This window comes from Heterocephalus glaber, unplaced genomic scaffold, assembly GCF_053883595.1.
Source record: "Heterocephalus glaber isolate CG9 unplaced genomic scaffold, H.glaber_assembly_v1.0 deba00000546, whole genome shotgun sequence".
NCBI lineage: Eukaryota > Metazoa > Chordata > Mammalia > Rodentia > Bathyergidae > Heterocephalus > Heterocephalus glaber.
Window position 1 is genome coordinate 13,360,275 of NW_028258147.1, and position 22,007 is coordinate 13,382,281.

The 22,007-nt window shown below is 34.9% G+C and overlaps 1 protein-coding gene across 26 annotated transcripts in view; it reads left to right on the top strand.

Moving 5' to 3' along the window:
- Cadps2 (calcium dependent secretion activator 2) overlaps positions 1–22,007 on the top strand; it is a 557,170-nt gene that overhangs the window by 480,862 nt on the left and 54,301 nt on the right. For 11 of the 26 annotated variants that reach the window (XR_015448631.1, XR_015448633.1, XM_087204429.1 and 8 more), the window contains 6 exons: positions 8,066–8,207; positions 8,332–8,451; positions 13,006–13,161; positions 14,592–14,739; positions 15,341–15,355; positions 21,666–21,740. Coding sequence is in view for 22 of the 26 variants with exons in the window: in XM_087204429.1 (XP_087060555.1) it covers positions 8,066–8,207; positions 8,332–8,451; positions 13,006–13,161; positions 14,592–14,739; positions 15,341–15,355; positions 21,666–21,740 (656 nt within the window). In the remaining 4 variants the exon portion in view is untranslated. The remainder of the gene's footprint in view (positions 1–8,065; positions 8,208–8,331; positions 8,452–13,005; positions 13,162–14,591; positions 14,740–15,340; positions 15,356–21,665; positions 21,741–22,007) is intronic. The other 15 variants (XR_015448634.1, XM_087204444.1, XM_087204445.1 and 12 more) reach the window with 5 other exon arrangements.

A 22,007-nucleotide genomic window follows, 5' to 3' on the forward strand; every position in this document is an offset into this window, starting at 1 on the left:
CCTGGGCAGGAGCTTGCCCACAGGGAATCTGGAAAGGAGGTAGATTGGAGCTTGATCATTTGGTTTTTTGTTTAGTTTCATTCCACAGTAACAAAAGAAGGTTTGGGGGATATTTTTAAAATACTCTTTTTGAGAGATCAGATATTCCTTGAACTTTTATTGTGATCTAAGAAAGTATAGGGCATTGTATTATGGGCAGGGCAGAGGAAGAGAGTTGGGTAGAGGGTATAGAAAGGATCAATTATAGGTATGTATTACCTTAGCATATATGTTAGGCAATGTTTGTGACAAGATTTCTAGGAGCTGAACTAATTAGCAGGGAAACAGACTTAAGAACTCAAATTCAGTTTCTATTTTAAGGAGAAGTAAACCACATCATGTCTGAGGCATGTGTCTTGCCTTACAGTTAGCAGGATTGTAGCTCCAAGAACCGTTGGAGATGAAATGCATTTTCCTCCAGGAAAGAGGACCAGGTGCACCACACTTTCATCACTGTCCCCAATTCTCCTTCCTCACAGCTCACACACTGATTCCCAGTGAAAGACTGATGACACAAAGAAGCTCAGGCTCCCTCATTGCTGGTCAAAAAAGACCGAGCTCCTGCTTGTCTTTTACCGTGCCGCCATCTACCCCAGCCATTGCCCCCAAATAAAGGGACCACTAGCTGGGCAATCAATTTAAATAGTATCTGAGGAAACACTTTTGAAAGAGGGATGCACTGAAAATGAGGGGAAATAAACGTTTTTATAATGAAGTAATTACCAAGATAGGTAAATGATACTAAATGACTATAACACTAGTACGAATAGATTCTAGCCCTGCATGCTATTTTCCACAATTGTCCCATGTAGAATAGATATGGCAAGTGACCACTTCTGACAAATGAAAGCCATCTGCAAATGGTACAGATCATTTCTTTCAGCACTACTGAAAGGCAAACCCTTGGAGGTAGTCACCTTTGAATCTGTGGATATGCTAGCGAGTGGCAAATGACCATTCTATTGGGAACCGATTCCCAAGTGAAAAATACCATGGTGCTTCTTCTTTAATTAACAGCCTTTTCACATTGCTAGCACATTAAAGCCATCCTGAAGAACACTCATGCTTATATAATCAATGTCACAGCGTCTCTGCCTAAACGAATAATAAATGTTCAGGCTCTGCACTAAGTGAAAACCTGTTCTCCAAGACTTTCACCTTCATAAAGATGGGCTCATAAAAATCGAAAAAGGAAAAATTGGAATGTGGTCTCATGAGGATAAAAAGGCTAGTGTTAATAATTAACAAGGAGAGTGAAGTGGAGTCAAATTAGCCATAATAGAGCCCAGAGTGACTGGCAAAGTCACCTCTCATTATCAAAAAACTCATTAAGAAATGAAGAGGTGGAAATCCTGCTGGGTTATTCTCACACTTAGGCTGTATCAGCGATTATTTTTCAGATTTCTTTCAAATGAAGAATTGTTAGGTCACTATATTGTATATTAGGTTAATCTTCAAGCTTTGAAATATGAAGGGCTGACACCTGTGTGTTATTCCACCTCAAGTGCTTAAATTAACTGTGAATCTGAAATTCATGAATTGGTGTTTATAGATATATCTGTCCATATATATACTGAGAATAATGCAGAAAGGGTACATAACTTCTTGATTATCCTGACGCTATGTTCCAGCATAGTTTTATAGGCTGTTACATCTACATATGATGGAATGACCACCAAAATGTGAAAATGTATTGAACTCTAATCCTCAGAGTTGATGGAATTCAAAAGTGTCTGTCAATTTTTTTTACTGATTAGGATAATAAAAAAAATATAAAAGGAGGGAGGAGCACTCGGGAGCCTGAGGCTGGAGGATCGCTGTGAATTTGAGGCCAACCTGGGCTACATAGTGAGTTCAGCCCCAGCCTGAACTGCATAGTGAGACTCTGTCTCATAAATAAATAAATACATACATACATACATACATACATACATACATAAATTTTTTAAAGCAGGGAGGAACTACTTTCTTTTTTTACTTGAATTCCATAGTACATCCCTAGTTTCCTTACTACATATTGACACTGTTTTTTAAATCTGAGTTTTATATTGTTTAAAGTCTAATAGCTTCAAGGCAATAACTGCTCTGAAATGTCTGTGTCTTTCTCAGTGGATTTGTAGAAATATCTGACTTCTACAAACCTCAGATGTCAAGAACCTCACACTTGAGAACAGTTGATGATGTTGCAGCTGTACTCAGTTTCCATTAATAGGAGCAGGCATCACAGGCCATAACCCCAAAGATTAAAAGGCTCTGTGTAAAATAGAGTAAAATAAAAGACTTTTACATTTGGTCTTAATATTAAGCAATCTTACAAAAGTCAGCATCAGAACTGCTGTACTATGAGACTTCTTGTCTTTGTCCTCTTTTTTAAAATTTGTATTGACTTTTGCTGAATTAATCCCACAAGAAACAGGTGCTGAACACCTATAATTTCCAAATTCCAGGCACCTTGAAGATAACATAGGTGAATAAGAAATGATTCCTTTTGCTTGAAATGTATAAAATCTAGTGGAAGAGATGAATGCACAATAAACTATAATACAGTATATTGTAGAACTAAGGTGTTAAGTCAGTTTCATGTACTGACTTGTGAAATTTTTCATTATAGTTTTGTGGCATTTTTGGATTTGTTGCCCGAAAGGTAATTAGTATTATAATATCTGTGCTCTCTCATTCCTTGTCACTTTCTGTCTCTTGATATATATATGCATACACGTGTGCATGTGAATCTGTGTATCTTTAACAAAGCCCCCGGGGGGGAAAAGGAAAGTTGGGCATGGATTTAGGAGTTTACTATGATAGTTAAGGTATAAAATGGCATTAATAAACTACATAAATTACTTATCAAATTTTTAATGAAAAGGAAAATAAAATCCACTCTCTAGTCTACTTAAACTTAATGGGTTGCCTTTAGGAGGTAGATTTTATTGACATTTATGCAGTGAACAGACATTTAGCGAGTGCCTATTTAATGTGGCAGATTCTTGGCTGGGTATTATTCCTAGATCTCAGGGGGTTTTAATTGAGTTTGTATGTATTTTTTTTATATAATGCCTTTTGTGGCTATGCTTCTCCTGACAATTCCCCTGAAGTTCATACTCATATTTCCTGTGAAGTTACAGCCATTACATGCATTTGTCAACTTGTACAGCAGCCTATTAATTTTATATCTTTATCATTGTGCTTATCTTGATTGGGGTTGATACCATTTATATCCCTTGAATAGTTATTTTGGGGCAGTCTGTTGATTTTAGTGTGGTTGGTGTTTGTTGTGTTTTAGTGGTCATGAATTACTCCTTCCTTCTAAAGTACCTAAACAGAATTTTAGTGGGTAAGATAATTTCTATTAGTAATGCAGGAGTACTAACTAATTGGAAAGGGGTGCACCAACATAAAGCCAGATTTTGAGTTGAACAGTTAGGAGCATATTTTTACTCTAAAAACAACAAATGAATTTTTTTTTTTTTTTGGTATCAGGGATCGAACTCAGGTCCTTGTGCTTGTGCAGCAGGTGGCAAAACCACTGAGGTAAATCCCCAGCCCAACAAATGAATTCTTTTATTTCCTTACTCACTTTGCCTAGTGATTGTTGTCTCAGTGAGTGTTACTAATTGGATCATAGCTTAATTTCTCTGTCAAAATCTCTATTAAAAGCCTATGACAGCTACTGTTGTAAGACTTTTGAGTATGTAAATAATCAACTCTGATTTACTATTGAGAATGATCAAAATAATTAGGGCTGTCTGTATCTCTGTAAAAAGTTTAGCTTTTATTTAAGTCTTTTGCTTTCTTCTTGTCATTTCTAATTGTACCATAGGGTTGATGTCACTGGTGCTTCATTATTTTCTGACAAGGTGATATTGGCAAACATGTAATTTGGAGGGGGAGACAGTTATTTTGATGAGCAAAGTAGGTGCTGATCCTCTACTGATGTTGTTGTAACCACTCTTTGAGACTCAAGAGCAGTCCTTTTGCTCTCACACCTCAGGTGCAGCGTCAGAAACGTTCATGGATGAGGCCACATTGAGAACTTGCCTCTTCCAGTGAATTGTTAAAAAGGGTATCTTGTGGAAGCTCAACTTAGACAGGTGACAGCCCCAAATCATAACCTATCCTTGCAAGACCAGATGGAGAAGATGGAAGCACTCATTCTAATGCCTTAGGCTACATATTTAGAGGGGATTTTGTCAGTGTCTGATAGGAGTAGGATACAAACTGGCATATGGGCAACTAAGAAAAAGAGCATACATTTACATAAACAAGTAAAATGCGGTATGTATTCCTGCAGTGCTGCTTTTTGATATCAAATATCTTCTTTCTTTTCCCTCTTTCTGTGTATTTCCCTTCATTTTTTCTCTCTCTCCCCTCTTCCCATCTTTTCTCTGTCCATTTCTCTCTTCCTCCCTCCTTCCTCTTCCTCACTCAATTACTAAGGAAATAATGCTGTCAGTTTTCCAAAACTTTCAACTATGGGTTCATGCATTGACTTCTAGAGTAAAGGCCAGTTAGGAATTAAGTGCATGAGTCAAGACAGGAGATAAAAGAGGTAGGCTAGTGTAAAGCCAGTAGCGTGAATGAAGACATAGTATAACAGTGTGATATAATGGATACAAAATAACACAAGTCTTGATTACTAGATGAATGTGGGAAGTGAGAGAAAGGCATGTGGTACCAGCTTCCTTGTTTTTTGTGTAGTAATGAAGTAGAAAAATATCTAATTTTTTACCCTGAGAATGCAAATAACAAGAAAAGAACTTGATATTTTTAAAACAAGACAGTAAATCCAGTACTTATCAAAGATGTGAAAAAAGCTCTTCTAGGAAATACATTTGAGTTAATTGCTAATTAATCATGGAATCATTATAACATTTAATAACACTGAGTGCAATTCTCCGTATACGTTTCTATATTTTAACAAACTAAGGAGGACTTCACTGCCAACACACCTAATTTCTAAATGTATAAGAAAGTACTTTTGAACTGGTAAGGTGTATTGCTCATTTGTAAAAATCTATTACAGGTATATAAACATGTATTTTGGTCTTAGTTGTAGTTAAAAATAATGACAATGGTAAGCAGTAACTATCAAGATGGAAAGCCTCAGGTTCTTAAAATTTTTATTAATGGGCCAATATAAATGAAGGCTTTGGCATATAGTCTTGCTGTGTGGCAATATGAGACTTTCCCTCTTTCAGTGAGGATTACAATATTAATGCATTTAATATTTTCAAAATGTTAATTTATTTTTCCAGTCATTAAATATAATAGTCCTATTCAATATAAAATTTTCATTTTGTAACTGAGGGGTTTTTTTTCAAAATTCTAATTCAGCATTCCTAGATCTTAGAGATATTCATGTTCTGATGTTAGGTTGGAGGATGGCTGAATGGATGAATAGACAGCCAATAAACAGTTTATAATAATCTAAATAGAGGAGAGATGCTCTTACAGTCTACTAAGATTAACATGGGGGTTCGGTATCAAATCTTGGTTCTACTTCCTAATGACTAAATGGACTTAGGCAAGTATCCTAAATTCTCTGTGCCTCTGTTTTCTTATTGATAAAAAAATTTTAAAGCCACAGTTCCTTGTACACTTTTTTGATGAGTAAATGAGAGAATGCACAATATAACTTAGTTGAGGTTTTAGCACTCCAAAAATGCTGAGGAAGAGGAAGAAGAGGGAGAAGTCTTACTTAATCAGATTTCAGTATATTTTTTAATTTGCCTACCACAATGATTTAGATATTTTGTGGGAAAATATTGCATCCTTAAACTTTTGCATCCTTATTTAGGTGACATTTAGTAAAAGTAACTGAATTACATGGTCAGTAGTACCCTCTAGCTCTACGATGAAATCTCCAGGAATAAATAAGCTCATTTAGTATGATCATGAAAACATCAAGATAACATTAGTCTTCTAAGCAAGACACTTATTATTAAATATGTTTATTCCTACTTCAATGGGAAAGCTTTTAGCATGTAGATAAGTCAGAAAAGATTTTTTTAAACACAAAGAAAGACTGAACCATGTCAGAGACAGAAAAAATAAATCAGTGTTGCATATCTGTCTGAATTTAGAATCACTTTCTATAGCACTACAACATATCTATTGTTGTCCAGCCTCTAGAAAATTTCAGAATCACAGAAATATACTGATAACATTTACATGTACATTCTGTGGGGGTAAATGTCATATATTTTGCCCAAGTTTTAAAATAGTTAGCTTTTGGTATATTTTTTTCTCTGAAGAAAATAACATGAGAAACTGTCATAGTTGGGATTTCTATCAGGTAGGGAGTAGTGCTGTTGCTAGCAACTGTCAGCATGTACATGTATTCAGTTCCATAAAAGTGAAAGAGACTTTTTGCTGAGAGCCTTTTCCCCAATTCTGTCTCTGCTACCCGAGTCAAAGCCAGCATCACCTGTACCTACTCTGTCATGGTAAGGAACTGATCTTTAACCTTCTGTGCTGTACTGTTGATCACCTATCCCATTTCCCACACAGGAGCCAGACAGATTATCACATCTCTCCTCTACTTAATATTAAAAATAATAAGTCTTTCCATTGCACCCAGTAAAACCCATCCCCTTCACCATACCTACGATCTGTACACTTCCATGAACTACTCTTCCCATCCCTTACTCTACTCTTCACCTTTTTAAAAGGATATTAACTTACTCCTCTGGCTTTCTCCTCTTTCTGAAAGGACAGCAACTTATTCCTCTTCTGAAGTTTGTGCTAGCTGTCCCCTTAATGGGAAATTGTCCCTCCAAATCTTCCATGAGAAGTTCTTTTGTTATTTAGATTTAACTAAGATGCTATCCTGCAATAAAACCTTTCTGCACCATGGAATATATTTTTGAATGAACATTTTCATTTCAAAGGGTTGTAACAAAATGTTATAATTAGGTATGTGTCATTTGAGGAATATTTACAATCAATAACAGTATCGACCAAAAAATTACAAATTCTTAATTCAGTATTATTTAGTGTTAGTATTTTCCTGTAGATCATCTATTCTTTCTAAGTGTTAGGCACATACTGACCAGTGTTTTGTGAAATTACATCCTGTACCTGAAAAGCATCTATCTCCTGAATGAAGTAGGTACACATTGTCCAAAAGTCTTCTCCCAGCAGCATAAAATCTTAGACTTCCACATTTGCTTTAAGTGGGATGTTCCAAAGTGCAACTCGTTAAAGACTGATAGAAAACTGAAAAAAAATTCAAGTGATACACTGTTTTTAAAGACCATGTGCTGGGGTGGAGGTGTGGCTAGGGTTAGACTACTAATTTAGCATTTGAGATGCCCTGGATTCAATCCCCAGCATCAGCAGAAGCAATACAGAAGTGTAAACTGGGTGACCAGAAAGAGAGTCCACAAATAACTAAAAAGTACATGAATCAAAATAGATATTCCCAAGGCCAGAGTCACGATTCTAGTGAATTAAGCAAATATAAGGTCTTAGAAGCAATCAAGCTTATGTCTTAAAATTGAGCAGGTTGGGGCTGGGGATTTAGCTCAGTGGTTTTGCCGCCTGCTTCACAAGCACAAGGACCCAAGTTCGATCCCCAGTACCAAAAAAAAAAAAAAAAAAAAAAAAATTGAACAGGCTTAGCACTTCTGAGATACACAGCCAGCCAGCACAGAGATTCTTTCTCCTTAATTACTGCATTCACATGTGCCAGGACCTTCAAGGGGACCAGCAGGTCCGTAGAATTTCCAAAAACAGGTCAGATGCCTATGTGCTGAACCTCTTAGGAGAAACATTCCACCTGCCAGGAACATTTTATAGAGATGTAATCTATTTTTTATTTCGACACCCATATATTAGAAGAAAGCTAGTTATACTTTCTGGTCCATTTTCCATGGTATGACATTCAATATGGAGAGCAAAATCCTTTATTGTTTGTATTTTATCAGCTCTCCTGTATCGGATTCAGGAAATTTTTTTCATCCATATTTTCCAAATGGTTGGTATTTTCCCTCTGACAAACACTCTTTCTTCTTGGCTATTTCAGCACTTTTGTGTAATGGAAAATTTCACAAACACTTGCAAGAGATCTTTGTGCCCTTGGTTGTCCGCTACGTGGATCTCATGGAGTCCTCCATCGCCCAGTCAGTTCACAGAGGTTTTGAGCAAGAAACATGGCAGCCTGTCAAGTAGGTATCTTACCTAGTGTTCACAGAGTATCTGCTTCTCAATCCTGACCTTATGACTTTACACATGGCCATCTGTAGTTATTGCTTATGGTGGTCCCTTCCCACGTTGTTTGTTTCTTTACAGGAATATCGCCAACAGTCTTCCCAATGTAGCTCTTCCAAAAGTTCCAAGTCTGCCTCTTAATCTTCCACAGATTCCTAACTTTTCTACTCCTTCATGGATGGCTTCTTTATATGAGTCCACGTGTGTATTCCTCACTTATTTCCTGGTGGTATGTTAGCTAGTGCATGGCCTGGGCTGTGTTCTGTGCAGATGTGTTTAGATTGCATGGCATTTATCACTGTTGGTTGAGGAGCACTCTTTTTTGCTTTGTGTGTTTGAGTTTTTGAAGCTATTAAGCTAAGCTTAGCATATTGATGATAAATGATACAGAACTAAAAGAGAAAAACATACTGGTTTATGTAATGCATATGTAATCTGTCGTGCAAGGGTCATTGTGTGACCCAAGATGTCTGCCTGAGTGATATAATTAGTTTGCCTTATATAGACAATCAGTGCATAAACACATTTCAAGGATGCTTACTGCCCATATAACTTATCTTGTGCATCTAGAAAATGATTATAAAAACCATTTTGAGACTATAATCTTTTTCTATTTTTATCTTACTCTCAGTAGTAAAGAAATAGTATTATAACTTTCAGGGAAGGGGTTTCCTTTATTTCCCAGCACTAGGACACTCTTGTTTTGTTCCTTTCAAATCTCAGTTGGTGTACATTGTTCCTTTACTGCAGATTCAGTAACTCAGTCATTAAAGTGAAAATTTGGGGGGCTTGAAATTGATCAGTCCTGAATTTAGATCTTAGCTTATTAATCATTCATCTTCTTTAGCCTCACTTTCCTGAACTCTCAAATGGTTGACACCTAATTTAAAGATACCTTTGTGGGGGTTAAAAAAACTATAAAAGTATCTGTCACATCCTGTGCTTTCAATAAATGACTACGACTATTGGCATATCCAAAAAGCCCAAGAAATGATAATTATTACTACTCTACATCATCATCATCGATGTAACTGTCATCTGTCATCATCATCATCATTTATAAGTAGTTTTAAAACTATGAGCCTTGTAGCAATCAAATGAACAAGTAATAACCCCAGTTTACAGATATAAAAATGCAAACAGTAACATCCTTGCCCAAGATCTCAAGTGTAGTCAGCTAGAAAGAATAAATATTAGAAGAAAAATAGCTTCCATCTATTGAGAATTTGCTATGATCTTTATCTCATTTAATTCTTATAATAACTTTGGGAAGTAAGTGTCATTATCTCCATTTTATAGTTACAGTTCAGTTGCAAAGAAATTAAGAAACAAAACTTGCCCAATATCTTACAGCAAGTAAGTGACAGAGGCAAAACCTGAACCCAGCCTTCCTTGCCTACAAAGCTTTCACTGCTGTTCGATTTATTCTGTCTCCAGAGAGCAGACTGCTTAAAAACATACTAGCTTTGCCTCTATCCCACCACCAACTGTCAGATCTCTACCCAGTTTGGTATACATACAATCAGGTAAACAAGGAGGAAATGACCAAGAAAGAGAACAATAACATGCAAAGAAGAATAGCCATATTTCCCCAAGTTAAACATCATCATCGTACATATAATAAGTACTAGGCTGTTATGTTACTTGTGAATGTTTTCTCTTATAGGCAAATGCTCAGGAACATTATAGTATGTAGAGGGGTATATGTATGTGCACAGAAATTACCTACAAAGTATAATGAAAGTTTCTAGGTCTGTGCTTTGTCGTACTTCATTATAGTGTTATATAATTTGACTCATCTTCCTCATTCTTTATCTATTTAACACTTTATTTTAACCAAGGACACTATTGTGAGCATTATGTTGAAAAATTTAATTTCTCTTACTGTTATTTTATTAGCTTGATATTTATGTAAACAATTGAAACACTTATTATTGAGGATCACATCTAAAAATATGAATTTTAAGACAGGCATTATGACAAATTGGAGCTTTATAAATAAAGTGATTATACTTTCATCCTTTTAAGTAAATTACAAAATGTATATGTTTTACATATTGATCTCCATTATCTTTACCTACCAAAGTTATTCAATATTAGGTTCCTTGTCATGGTACCCAGAATTATCCCTAGGTGTTATATTATTGCAATTTACTTTTTGATGTTTTAGTATAAAATATTAAATGGCAAAAAAATTTCCATTTTTCATAAGAGTTAAAGGTACAACCCCTGATTAAATAAAAGGAATTGCATAAAAGTAACCATACTGGAGATATAGCTCAGTGTTAGAGCAAGCCTAGCATATGCCAGCCCCTGGGCTCGACCCCCAGCATCAAAAAATAAATATATAAAAGTGACCATGGATTTGAAGATACAACCTACTAATTCATGGCTCATGTTAACAACTAGTCCAGAAAAGAAAGGAGGGAGGGAAGGAGGGAGACAGGGAGGACAGAAGGGTATTTCTATATATCCCTCTCATTCAGTATGTAAAATCTTCATTTCTAATGTTTTAGCTTTAGAAATGCCAGTAAGGTAAATTTCATGCTGGCATATTTAGGAAATGATCTTAGAGTCTATTATTCACATGTGAATTCTTTAATCTGTTAATAATACCTTTACAAATTGGTCACTGATTAGGAATAATTTAAAATGAAAAAGCTCTGAATAAATTGCAGGTTATATATGCCAACTCTAGAGAAAACCTATTTACATTTTTTCATATATCTATTTAATTATAACAAACACTTATCTTAATTACATTGCCAGTTAAGCACATTTATTGTCTAGAATTGTACCATAGTATCAAATAGAAGAAAAATAATGTTCATATTCCCTGGAAAGATTTAGTTGTTGCATATTTTGAGAAAGTCAGTTTTAACAGAATTGTTCCTTTGCTATGCAACAAGATTTTGTTCTGATGGTCATTTTTCTTGTCGCTGTGTTGTTAAAGACTATGCATTTTTAAAGTTGTATTTTTTAGGTAAAAAATTATGAGAAAAAGATTTGCTTCTTCACTAGTTATATCCAATTCAAACAAAGGTCCACTAATCTACCAAACTGCACACTGTACAATGGACATACAGGCAATTTTGCCTAGCCATCCTTTTTTCTCTTATTTTTATTTACGTAAGGCAAAAGGAAAGTTAAAGATGATGTTTTCTTTCACATATTTTTCACAGTATTGTCAGCATGGTATTGCCAGCTTCTTTTTCTGCTTTTTTTTTTTTAATGGTACATTTGGAGTGTATTAAGGTGAGGAAACATGAAATGAGTGAAGTTCATTGAGTACTACTCACTGTTTGTCTGTGATTGGTCCCTTGATAACTTGACCCTGAGGACCTCTTGGCTAGACCAGGTGAACATGAGGAAACCCTGGCTGAATGGGAGAAAGAAAGCAACATGGCTTGGTTATAGAGCTGGGATGCTGAGGCCAGGGTGGAGGGCAGAAATAAAACTTTTAATTAGCTAGAGCAAAAGGTGATTTTTCTAAAGCTGGCTAATTAAGATATATTAAGCTAAACAGTATAGTTATTTAAATAGTTTCATTTTTATAAAAGTTTTCCTCTATGCCCTCATAAGAAATGCATTTGTTTTATTTCTTTGTATTTGGCAAAGTAAAAATATAAATTTTAGATTAGTATTTGGGAAGCAGTTGTTAGAAATCTGAGGACACATGAATCAGCAAGTTTTTTGTTTTGTGTTGATTTGCTTTTGCTTTGTTGTCTTTTACAGTTAAGTCTCACTGTGTTTTAATGTAGGAATATTTTACTTTCAAAACATGTTTCCCTATCAGACTATGTACTTGCATTATGGAAAGTAGTAGCATTATCCTTTGCCCAAATATTATATGAACTCTTCTATAAATTACTTTCATACCTGGTATGAAAATACAGTCCCCTAGTAGTTCACCATAGTAGTGAATACACTGCAAATCCTGACCCCACACTTGGACATAAGGACTTGAAATGCATGATTTTACCCCAACTTCAGAGCACCCTGAATGCTAGTTTTCTGTGAGAACATACCTTGTATTAAGTTAGGTTTTAATTATGAGCTAGAAAAGGCACAAAGCATTTCCGAATAAAAACAAGGTTTGTTTCCCTAACTGGCCTGTCATTTTATTTCTAGTACCTGTTTTACATTTACCTGTAACTGAGACAGACCTTTAAGGGCCCTGTATGCTACACACCTGTAGAGAAACAAGTCATCATGAAAACAGAGGGACATATGCATGAATAAAAGAACAAAGCTACTTAGTTTCTGTCATATGAATTTTCTGTATAAAATCTCCTTTTTGGAATTTCTAAGGGAGAATATTTCTGTATTTGTCTCTATCTTAGAGATTGGTGAAAAACATTTAAAATGTTTTTTATAGATTAATTTTCCTTGGTATCCTTATCCATTTTATGCCTTTTCATGAAATGTTACTGTTCTACTTATTCCTGATTTTTCTCCTTGCTGTGTCTTATAAGGAAGTGGAAAGAGTGCTGAAAAATGTAGCTCAGTAGTAGAGTGTTTACCTAGCATAGATGAGGCCCTGGTTTGATCCCTGTATCTCAAAAATAATAGTAAAAATTAAAAAGTGGAAAGGAAGAATTAGAATATTGAACAGAGCAAATGTTATATCATTAGAGATTTTATGTGGTATTCTTTTCACTGATGGCAACAGTTACAGAAAGGAAAAAAAATAATGTAGTAGTGTAGCTAACAGTGGAAGGTCATTATGTTCTTCATTTTTCCTTTCTCTTCTAGCAATGGCTCAGCAACATCAGAAGATCTTTTTTGGAAACTTGATGCACTTCAAATGTTTGTCTTTGATCTTCACTGGCCAGAACAAGAATTTGCCCATCACTTAGAACAAAGACTTAAACTAATGGCCAGTGACATGATAGAGGCCTGTGTCAAAAGGTAGATGTGAATTTTCAAGTTACTGCTTAATATACAACACCCAAAATACCACTTTTTACCAAGTACCTATCATATAATTGTCACAGGAAATGATTCCATATGTGCTACTATTCCAAAATGTAACAGGCATCAGGTTCTCTGACTAAATTCTGGGGATCTATGTAATTTATAAAATTGACTTGATACTATTTTTTTTTCAGATCTCCCAATCATTGCCCTACTCAGTAGCACCCATACCATATTAATCATTTCTATTGTATTTATTATCTCCTTGGGAATATTGCACTCTAAATTCCCAAGATAGTATCTCCTGAGACATATGGAAAAGATCTGTTGAGTTCTTTATGCCTTATGTACTCTGTCTGTGTGCTGTGAAATAACATAGCAAACTCAAAATATCATTGGCACCATCAGTTGTTCTGAGATTACTTAATATTTTCTGGTACTCTTCACCCACATCAGATGAGTTACAAGTATCTATTTGCATTCTTTAGCACTTAACCAGAAATAAATTATGAGGCCTTGAATTCTTCCAACTGTCCTTTCATTTTCTTAATATCTTTTACAAAGCCAACATTTTATCCTAACTGATCAAGCATTGATTTTCCTATTGCCTTTGTTTATAATATGTTCAAGAACAAATGTGGGGCAGCATATTAGAATAACAGTCAAATGCTATCTGGAACAACTGCATATTCCTAAATTCTTTAAACTAAGAAAAATCCTGTTTTCAGAACAATGTTCATTGGCCCCCTAGAGCAAGGCTATAAGTTAGATTGTTTAGTGTTTTACAGAAAACATCTATAATTCTAATGTCTCATATCTGTGGGAAATCTTTGGATACTTTGGCAAAACTTATTCCAAATTGCCTGTTGTGAAGTTTCTTTTAAAAACTTACCTATAACCTCAAGTGTTTAAAACCTCAAATGACCTAAAAGAATTACATATTGTCTGTTATATGCAGATCATTATATTTCACAGCTTTTCAGATTTAATATTTTTAATTTGATAACCTTTTATTCTGCTTTAATGCAGAGAAGTGTGTGGTTTTTTTCTATTTGGAAATAAATTTAAGCAATTAAGTGAAGCTGTGGGATTTTTTTCCAGGAATTATGATACAGAAGATATAACAAAAAACTCCATTTGAATAGTGATATTTTCTGAATCCCAATGTAAAGCTAGTACCCAAAATACTACTTGGTAAAAAAAAATTTAAATGTTTGTTCTTATATAAGATAGCGCATTCTGACTTTTTATTTGAGACACCTGTAAAGAAGAATCTCTCACCCCCCCAGCTGCCAAGCTCTGCCACCTTGCTTGCTCCTCATTTGCATGTTTTAAATTAGCATATTGTAGTGTTGATTTCTCTTATAAAATAGGTGGGGCATATGTCAGAATTTCTTACTCTAAATTCATGTTTTATCAACTAGAACAAGAACTGCATTTGAACTTAAACTGCAAAAGGCAAACAAAACAACTGACTTGCGCATTCCAGCTTCTGTGTGCACAATGTTTAATGTATTAGTTGATGCCAAAAAACAAAGCACCAAGCTCTGTGCCCTAGATGGAGGACAGGAGGTAAGTGGAATGTGTGCCATGTAGACATGCAACAGAGAGAGCCCTAGCAGGGGAAAATCCTTGGCTCATGTCAGCTTCTCTTTCTTCATATAAATGCTGCCCAAAATTTTACAAGTGGCCACTGGATTTCAGATACACCTTTTAGGTGTTGCATATTTTCATAAACATTCTTTTTATAACCAAATGAGAGCGCTAAAGAACTACTTACTTTGTTTATACAAATTTAGAATATCCAAAGTTTGCATCCATAAAAGTAAGCCACAAAAAATAGCGCATGAAATACTTTATGTAAAAGTTTTATTTTTTAAAGATCAAGTAGATACATACTTAAAAACTAGGCCTCATTCTTATCAATAAATATTTCATTATTTCAGTTTGATTTATATGTTGGGTTTTTAATTCAGAAATACAAATGTCAACTTATCCCATCATTTATTTTTGTTGAGAGTGGTAACTGGGTGGAAGTTCATTTTGAATTATCTGTTTAAGTTGATATTTTGTTGCCTTTTTTCCATTGTAATTACTTTTTTACTTTTTCATCATTTCTTTATTCTTCCCTTATGTATCCTTCATCCTCATTTCCCCCCATGGCATGATCCAGTTGGGTAGTCAGTGGGTAAGTTTTGTTTTTTTTTTAAGTTCATATTTCATTTGAATTATTACTTTTAGAAATATGTGTTAAAAATTTTACTTTCATATTTTCAAGTTAAAATAACATTCCATTTTTTGGTTTTTAGATTATGTGTGTGTGTTGTGTGTGTGTGTGTAGTGTGTGTTTGTGTGTGTGTGAGAGAGAGACAGCTTACTGTAACAGCAATAGCCCAAAGACACATTAAGATACATAAAAATACTTGATGTCTTAAAAATAATATCAAGGATAGTTTCTTCACTGTTGGACTGGAAAATCTATAAACTTCTTTTAGTTTTTAAAGATAATATTTTTTCATTGGTGCATGTTTGCTGCACATGAAGTTTGCATTCATCTTGGGAAGTGGGTACATGCACATAACACATCTTAATTCTTTTTTATTCCCCTTTCCCTTCCTACTGGCATCCCTTCCTCCATCTCTAAATAAATCTGCTGTTCCCATTTCATTCTTCTTATTATTTTTGGTTGATGTTTATGACATTTAATGCTCTCATCCACTGTGGGTATTTGATACAAGTACCTGACACATCTTATATCTTTTTACTTCCCAGTCCCCTCTTCCCCACAGTCCCCTGGACTCCTTCCAATTTGCAAGAGATCTGTCTTCCTATTTCCTTCTATCACTTGTTTGTTTTGCTCTTTATTTGTACTTTGCCTTACTCAAATGAGAGATACCATATGGTATTTAAGCTTATGTTTATTTCACTTAACATTATATTTTCCTTTGTATCCATTTTCCTACAAATGTCTCGTTTATCCTTCTTGATACCTGAGTGGTATTTCATTATGTATAGGTAGCACATTTTCTTTATCCATTCATCTGCTGGTGGATATATAGCCTGCTTCCAGGATTTAGCTATTATGAATTGTGCTGCTATAAACCTTGGCATGAATATATCACTGTAACATAATATATTTAGCTGTTTGGGAAAGATACCTAGAAGGGGAATATCAGGGTCAAACGGAATCTCTAATTTTAGGATCACTGAGAAATTTTCATACTGGTTTCTGTAAAGGTTGTATTAGTTTACATTCCCACTTACAACAAAGAACCTTCCTAGAAGATGAGATGGTTGAAAACCAAATGAATTTTCTTTTTTAAAAAAATGAAAATTTAAATAAATTTAGGAGCAGAGTTACTGTTAACATTTTCAAGCATTTAGAGTATATAGTTCTACTACAGCAGAAGAATATAAAGTTTGGAGAATACATATCATTTCAGGATGACCCCTAAGTACTTGTGCATCAGGAGGCCATACCCAAAGTCACTTCATACAAAATAAGTTGGATTTTAGTGAGGTTGAAGTTCTCTAGTAACCTGGATGTAAACATCGTCAGAGGCAGGGAAAAACAGGCCTGTGTAATGAGACTTTTGCCCTCACACACACAAGGTCTTCCCAAAGAACCACCCAGCACCTCTGAAATACAAACTCTTTGTGCGTAGAGGACTGACCAGATTACACTCTTCTGGTGTTGTTAAGATCTTTTCCATGTTCTATTAGCAGGTTAACTCTTACAAATCTCACAGCTTAACACATGGCAGTCAAACACAGAGCTACCCTTACAAAGCCAGAAATTCTCATCCAAACACAAGGGCTTAGCCAAGTGAGAAAGTAGTTAAAAAGAACTACTGTTGTGACTTTCATGCTTATTTAAGCTAGATACAGAGATTAGCTATTGGGCCATAATGTGTGTGTATACACTTGTATTTCATGCTCTGAGCAATTCGGGAGGAAAATATATTTCTAATACTGTAGCATATAGCCTTATACACACATACACAAATACACATGCACACACATACACACACACCTTAACTGACATATAAATGTTATAGAATGTTCAGTAATTATCATTCTCTGATCACTTACAACATGATTTATTATCTCTAATTATCTGGATGAGTAGGCAGCTGGTTTAGATACCAGTGACTCCTAATCACCTCTTTATGATTTTCAATACTCAGATGTAAGCCTTTGATTATCTGCCTGAGAATATTGTCTCTTCATAAGCCCATTCTTTTCACAAGGAGATTGTAATGTCATCTTGCCTGTTCCCATTAATTCTGCATTTATCTGTTTGTTCATATTTTAATATACACTGCAGTACCTGACACTAATAGGCGCTTAGTAAATATTTGTAGAGTGAATGAACAGACTGACTTGTAACTGCTTTAAAAATCCTCCCCATAAGAAACAACACACTATAGTTCTTAAAAAGCAGGCACACACAAATTCCAAATACTGCCCGATGTTCAAATGATTCATTACATTAATAGGATTTGAAGAATAATGTGCGACTGTTCATTATGCCTACACCTGTATCTTCTCACCAGAGACAATTAGTTCCCTAAAACTTTCACACAATTAACATAGTTCAAAATGTGCACATGTAAAACCCATTAGCAACTTTGAAAAGTGGTAAACAAGAATCTCAGGACAAAAAAAGGATTGTGTACTTCGCTTTTTCTCTCCAATACATATGCCCACACGATTTCACAAGCTTTCCCTCTATAAATGTGGGAAATCTATATTTGGAATTGATGAATATAGGTACGTGCATTCTAAGCATAGTTGAACAAGTGGACACAATTCTATAGAATGCAACAAAGTTCTTGAAAAAAACTAAATCATTAGACAATTCAGAAGCGTGTAAAAATATAGTACACAGTTAAACCTAGCAGAAGTTATTTCAAAGCTATAAGGAAATTACCTCTCTGAACTCTCTAGTAAATTTGTTATTTTTGCTGAGATAAAACCCTTCCCTACTCCTTACCACACTGAAGCTCCTTTTGTGCTCCTAAATTACAATTCTGCTTTCTTACATGCCAAATGATGTTGCAAACATGGTTTAGTGGAGTGATTAGTGAGTGAATGATCTGCTCATGTGACAGCTGTGTATAATGAGTCAGCAATCTCAGACCAGTTCCTCAGGGATAGATGTTGAGATCACAAAACCAGAACACTGTTTGGGATCCTTGTTATTCATTGCTGCGAAGAAGCAGGTGACTGCATTGGCTGGAGGCATTTATCTGCCCTCAGAGCCAATTCATCCAGCAGTCCCAGAGGTTGAAGATGAGGATAAGAACAAATTAATGGGCAACTCCAGCAATGAATGAACCACACTTCTGCAGGAGTTTTTCTCAAAGAAAAATGCTGCCATTTTCAAAACAAACTCAGTGCCTTTAAAAGGTATCTCAAGAGAAGGATCAAAATCTTTTAAGAAAGCTTGGTTACACTGGCATTTATTCTCCCATTTCTAGTAATAAGAGATAAAATGATGATATCCACTTGAGTATAGGGATCCCTGGACTTTATAAAGTAAGTGTTCCTGCATGGTTATCTTCATGTAAGTTCAGAGTCATTTGCTAAAGAGCCAAGGCATAAAGAATTTACTTTTAAGGGTAGGTATATGAAGAATTAGCTTAAGAGTGAGTTGGAATCTACCAAAACTATGCTAGATAATTGAAATATTTTGATAAGAATCTTATAGATTTTTATTGTTGAGAACAAAAACTTTACAAATTTGTATCATTAATGCTATTTGTTCATCTAAGTGGAGTAAAATCTGTCAGTTTCAGCTTAGGCAATGCAAGTGTCTTTGCAAATAAATTCTGTTTTTATTTATTTGTGATCTCTTTTGGGGGCATTTGTATTTAACTTTGAAAACTATCCAGATCTCTTGATGAACAATGTTCTAGCTAACTATTTTAACTATATGTAACATACATGGATTATTGTCTTTGCACAATATTGTATATAATAAATATAATGTATATTATATATATAAACATATTGTGCAAAAATATGAATAGGTAAATATATATATAAATAGCTGTTCTCAGGCCATCTCCAGACCCATGCTCCTAGACCACCTCTTCCAGATCTGATGAGGTCAGATCTCATCAGATAAATTTGCATTACCTGTCCTCAGATTATAAAAACCTAACAAACTTTATATTATTTGGGTTTACCCCTCTGCTCATACATTTACAATATATACTTCTCTGTTCTTCCCTTTTTAACTTTGAATTTATTTTTGTTCATTTGTTCTCATTTTTCTCTCCTCTTTCCATTTCCCCTTCTCCTTCTTCCTCTCCCTCTTCTTCTCTGTTTATGGCTAGATGAGATGTTAAAGAAAATAACAACCAAAAGGTGTGTCTTACAAGTGGATTCCTTGGCTGCTACAGTTCATTGATTTTTCCATTTTTCAATAAAATGAATTTAAATGGCCTCTTTGGTGCCTTTTCACTTGATTCTTTTAAGAATTGCTAGAACTAATTCAACCTAAAAATTTAACATGTAGAAGCTCTATTATTTTATATCTAATAGATTTCTAATGATATTTTATTACTATTATGTTAAAAATGAAATATATGACATGAAGCTAAGCTTTGAGGCTAAGACATATGTAAGAACCCCTTTGGAGGTCTGGATTATGTTATGGAGGACTTTCCATGTTAGAAGAAAATGGGGAGCTTGAATTTCCTGTATCCCTCTCCTGTTCTACCCCACTGAGGGGCCTGGGCTGGTATTTCATTTCCTTTTGCTACACAGACCCAGATCTGGAGCCAGAGCTGAGGAGAATTGCTAATTTGCATAAGCCCCTCAGCTACTCAGTCAGCTGTGCTACTTTCTAAGGAAGCTGAGGGGCCCTTTTGCAAGTGCACCTGTGGGGGGGCTTGCCCTGCCAATCAGTCTAGGCACTGGAATTGTTCAGTTGGTCTAAAATATGCCCGTGTGATGGTGTGTGCCTGACTCAGAAAGTGATTGATACAGAGTGGATCAGAACCTTAACCACCAGCCGGCTTGTTCAAGCTCATTTGCTTCTACCTTGGTTTTCATTACACTCTTCCTTTTTCCTTGCCTTTGAGCTATTCCAAAAGCAAAAGTATCAGTACTACTACAAATCATTTACCCCAAGCTTCTGTTCCATTTCTCCTCTAAGGAGCCACAAATTTGGGAATCACCAGCTTTACCTGATGTGCCTAGAAAGTTCTACTTTTATATACACGTAGTTCATTTCAGACCACTGTCATGACACATACACACTCACATTCAGGAAAAGAAAATAATTCAAAAGTTTCAAAATTATGCTTCCTTCCTTTGTTATTTATGCAGGTAGATGATGGCCACTTAAAACTGTCAAAGCCCTTGAGGGGGCGGGGATCATTACTGAGTATTCCAAAGCAAGCCTTAGTTAATGTTTTGTTCTGTGTGGAAACTTTGAGACATGTTTTCAGAAGAAAAAAAATAGCTTTCAAAAACTTACATCTTAGGAAACTATTCAACCAGCAGCTGTTAAGTTGGTCTAATATTTATACTGACCTGAGTACTTTTACTCTATGCATTATGTTAGCTGTTCCAAGAAGCCTTGAACCATCAATATAGGGTTAGTCTTTACAAGTCACATTTTCTGTGAAGTGGCTATTGGGGACAATCTGCTGTCAGATAAATGCTTCTAAAGGAAGAATTACTGTTTAAATGGATGTGCCTTCGCATGCCGTGGAAGCCCAACTCCTGTTAATTTAAGAATGGAACCCTCTAGTATTCTCTAAAGAAAGAAAAAAAAAAGTCTTTCAGGTTTACTTTAAATACATCTTTTTTGTATTTATTTAAAAGCGTCTCTTTCATGAGGCTGCTGTAATAAAACTATGGGGAGTGAGTGCCGTTTTATTTTACCTTTTTTGGCCTATTAATTTGTTACCATCTATTCACCTTTGTTGACGAAATTTTAATTTTGCCCTTGCTTGAGCATATTGTAAGAATTGTATAAACTGCTGCTACATAGGCTAACAAAAAGGTTCTTTTAGAGAGAACAATTGGGAGCTCATTTTATTTCTAAAGCACATTTAAAATAATTTATGAATGAGAGTTGTCAGACATGAAATGCTGTATTAATTAAATCTTTTTCGAGCCTTTTTGCTTCTCCAGCTAAACCAACCTTTAGAAAAATACATGGCCACCTTAATTACAGAGGAGAAGACAAAAAGTATCCTTCACATTCCTGAGCCTGAATAAGGATAAGAACTCAATTCATCTAAATAATAACCCCATTAGCTGCTTAACTCAACAGTGCACATGGGAAAATTTTCAAACCACAATGTAAAAAGTGTTGATTGGGTAGATCATTTTCAAGGTTTTGTTCTTTTAATGTTCAAAATGATCATTTAAAGTAAATCTGATATGTCATAACTAGTAGCTTTAGAGCATTTATGACTTATGACAAAAGCTTTGTGTCCGTATCCACTAATTCAGTTTTGTCCTTTAAAATCTAGCAACAGTACCATTCAAAAATAGATGATTTGATTGACAACACTGTAAAAGAAATCATTTCACTGCTAGTTTCAAAGGTAATGTATTATTTATTGACCTTTTAAATCAAAAAATAATTTTCAACAGAATTTTGAGAAAGATCACTTGTGTTCCTTGATTTCTGAGAAATTGTCATTTAAAAAACAAATGCAAAGAAGTTCTAATTTTTAGAAAAGCTGTAAGCAAAAAAATGACTGAACATTGTATGGATAACTTGACATTTTTGTTGATAATGAAGTTTGGCTTTTCTTGCAAGCGTTGTTCTTTCAAAAATAATTCTTCCAGTAATATGTTACTATGTCACA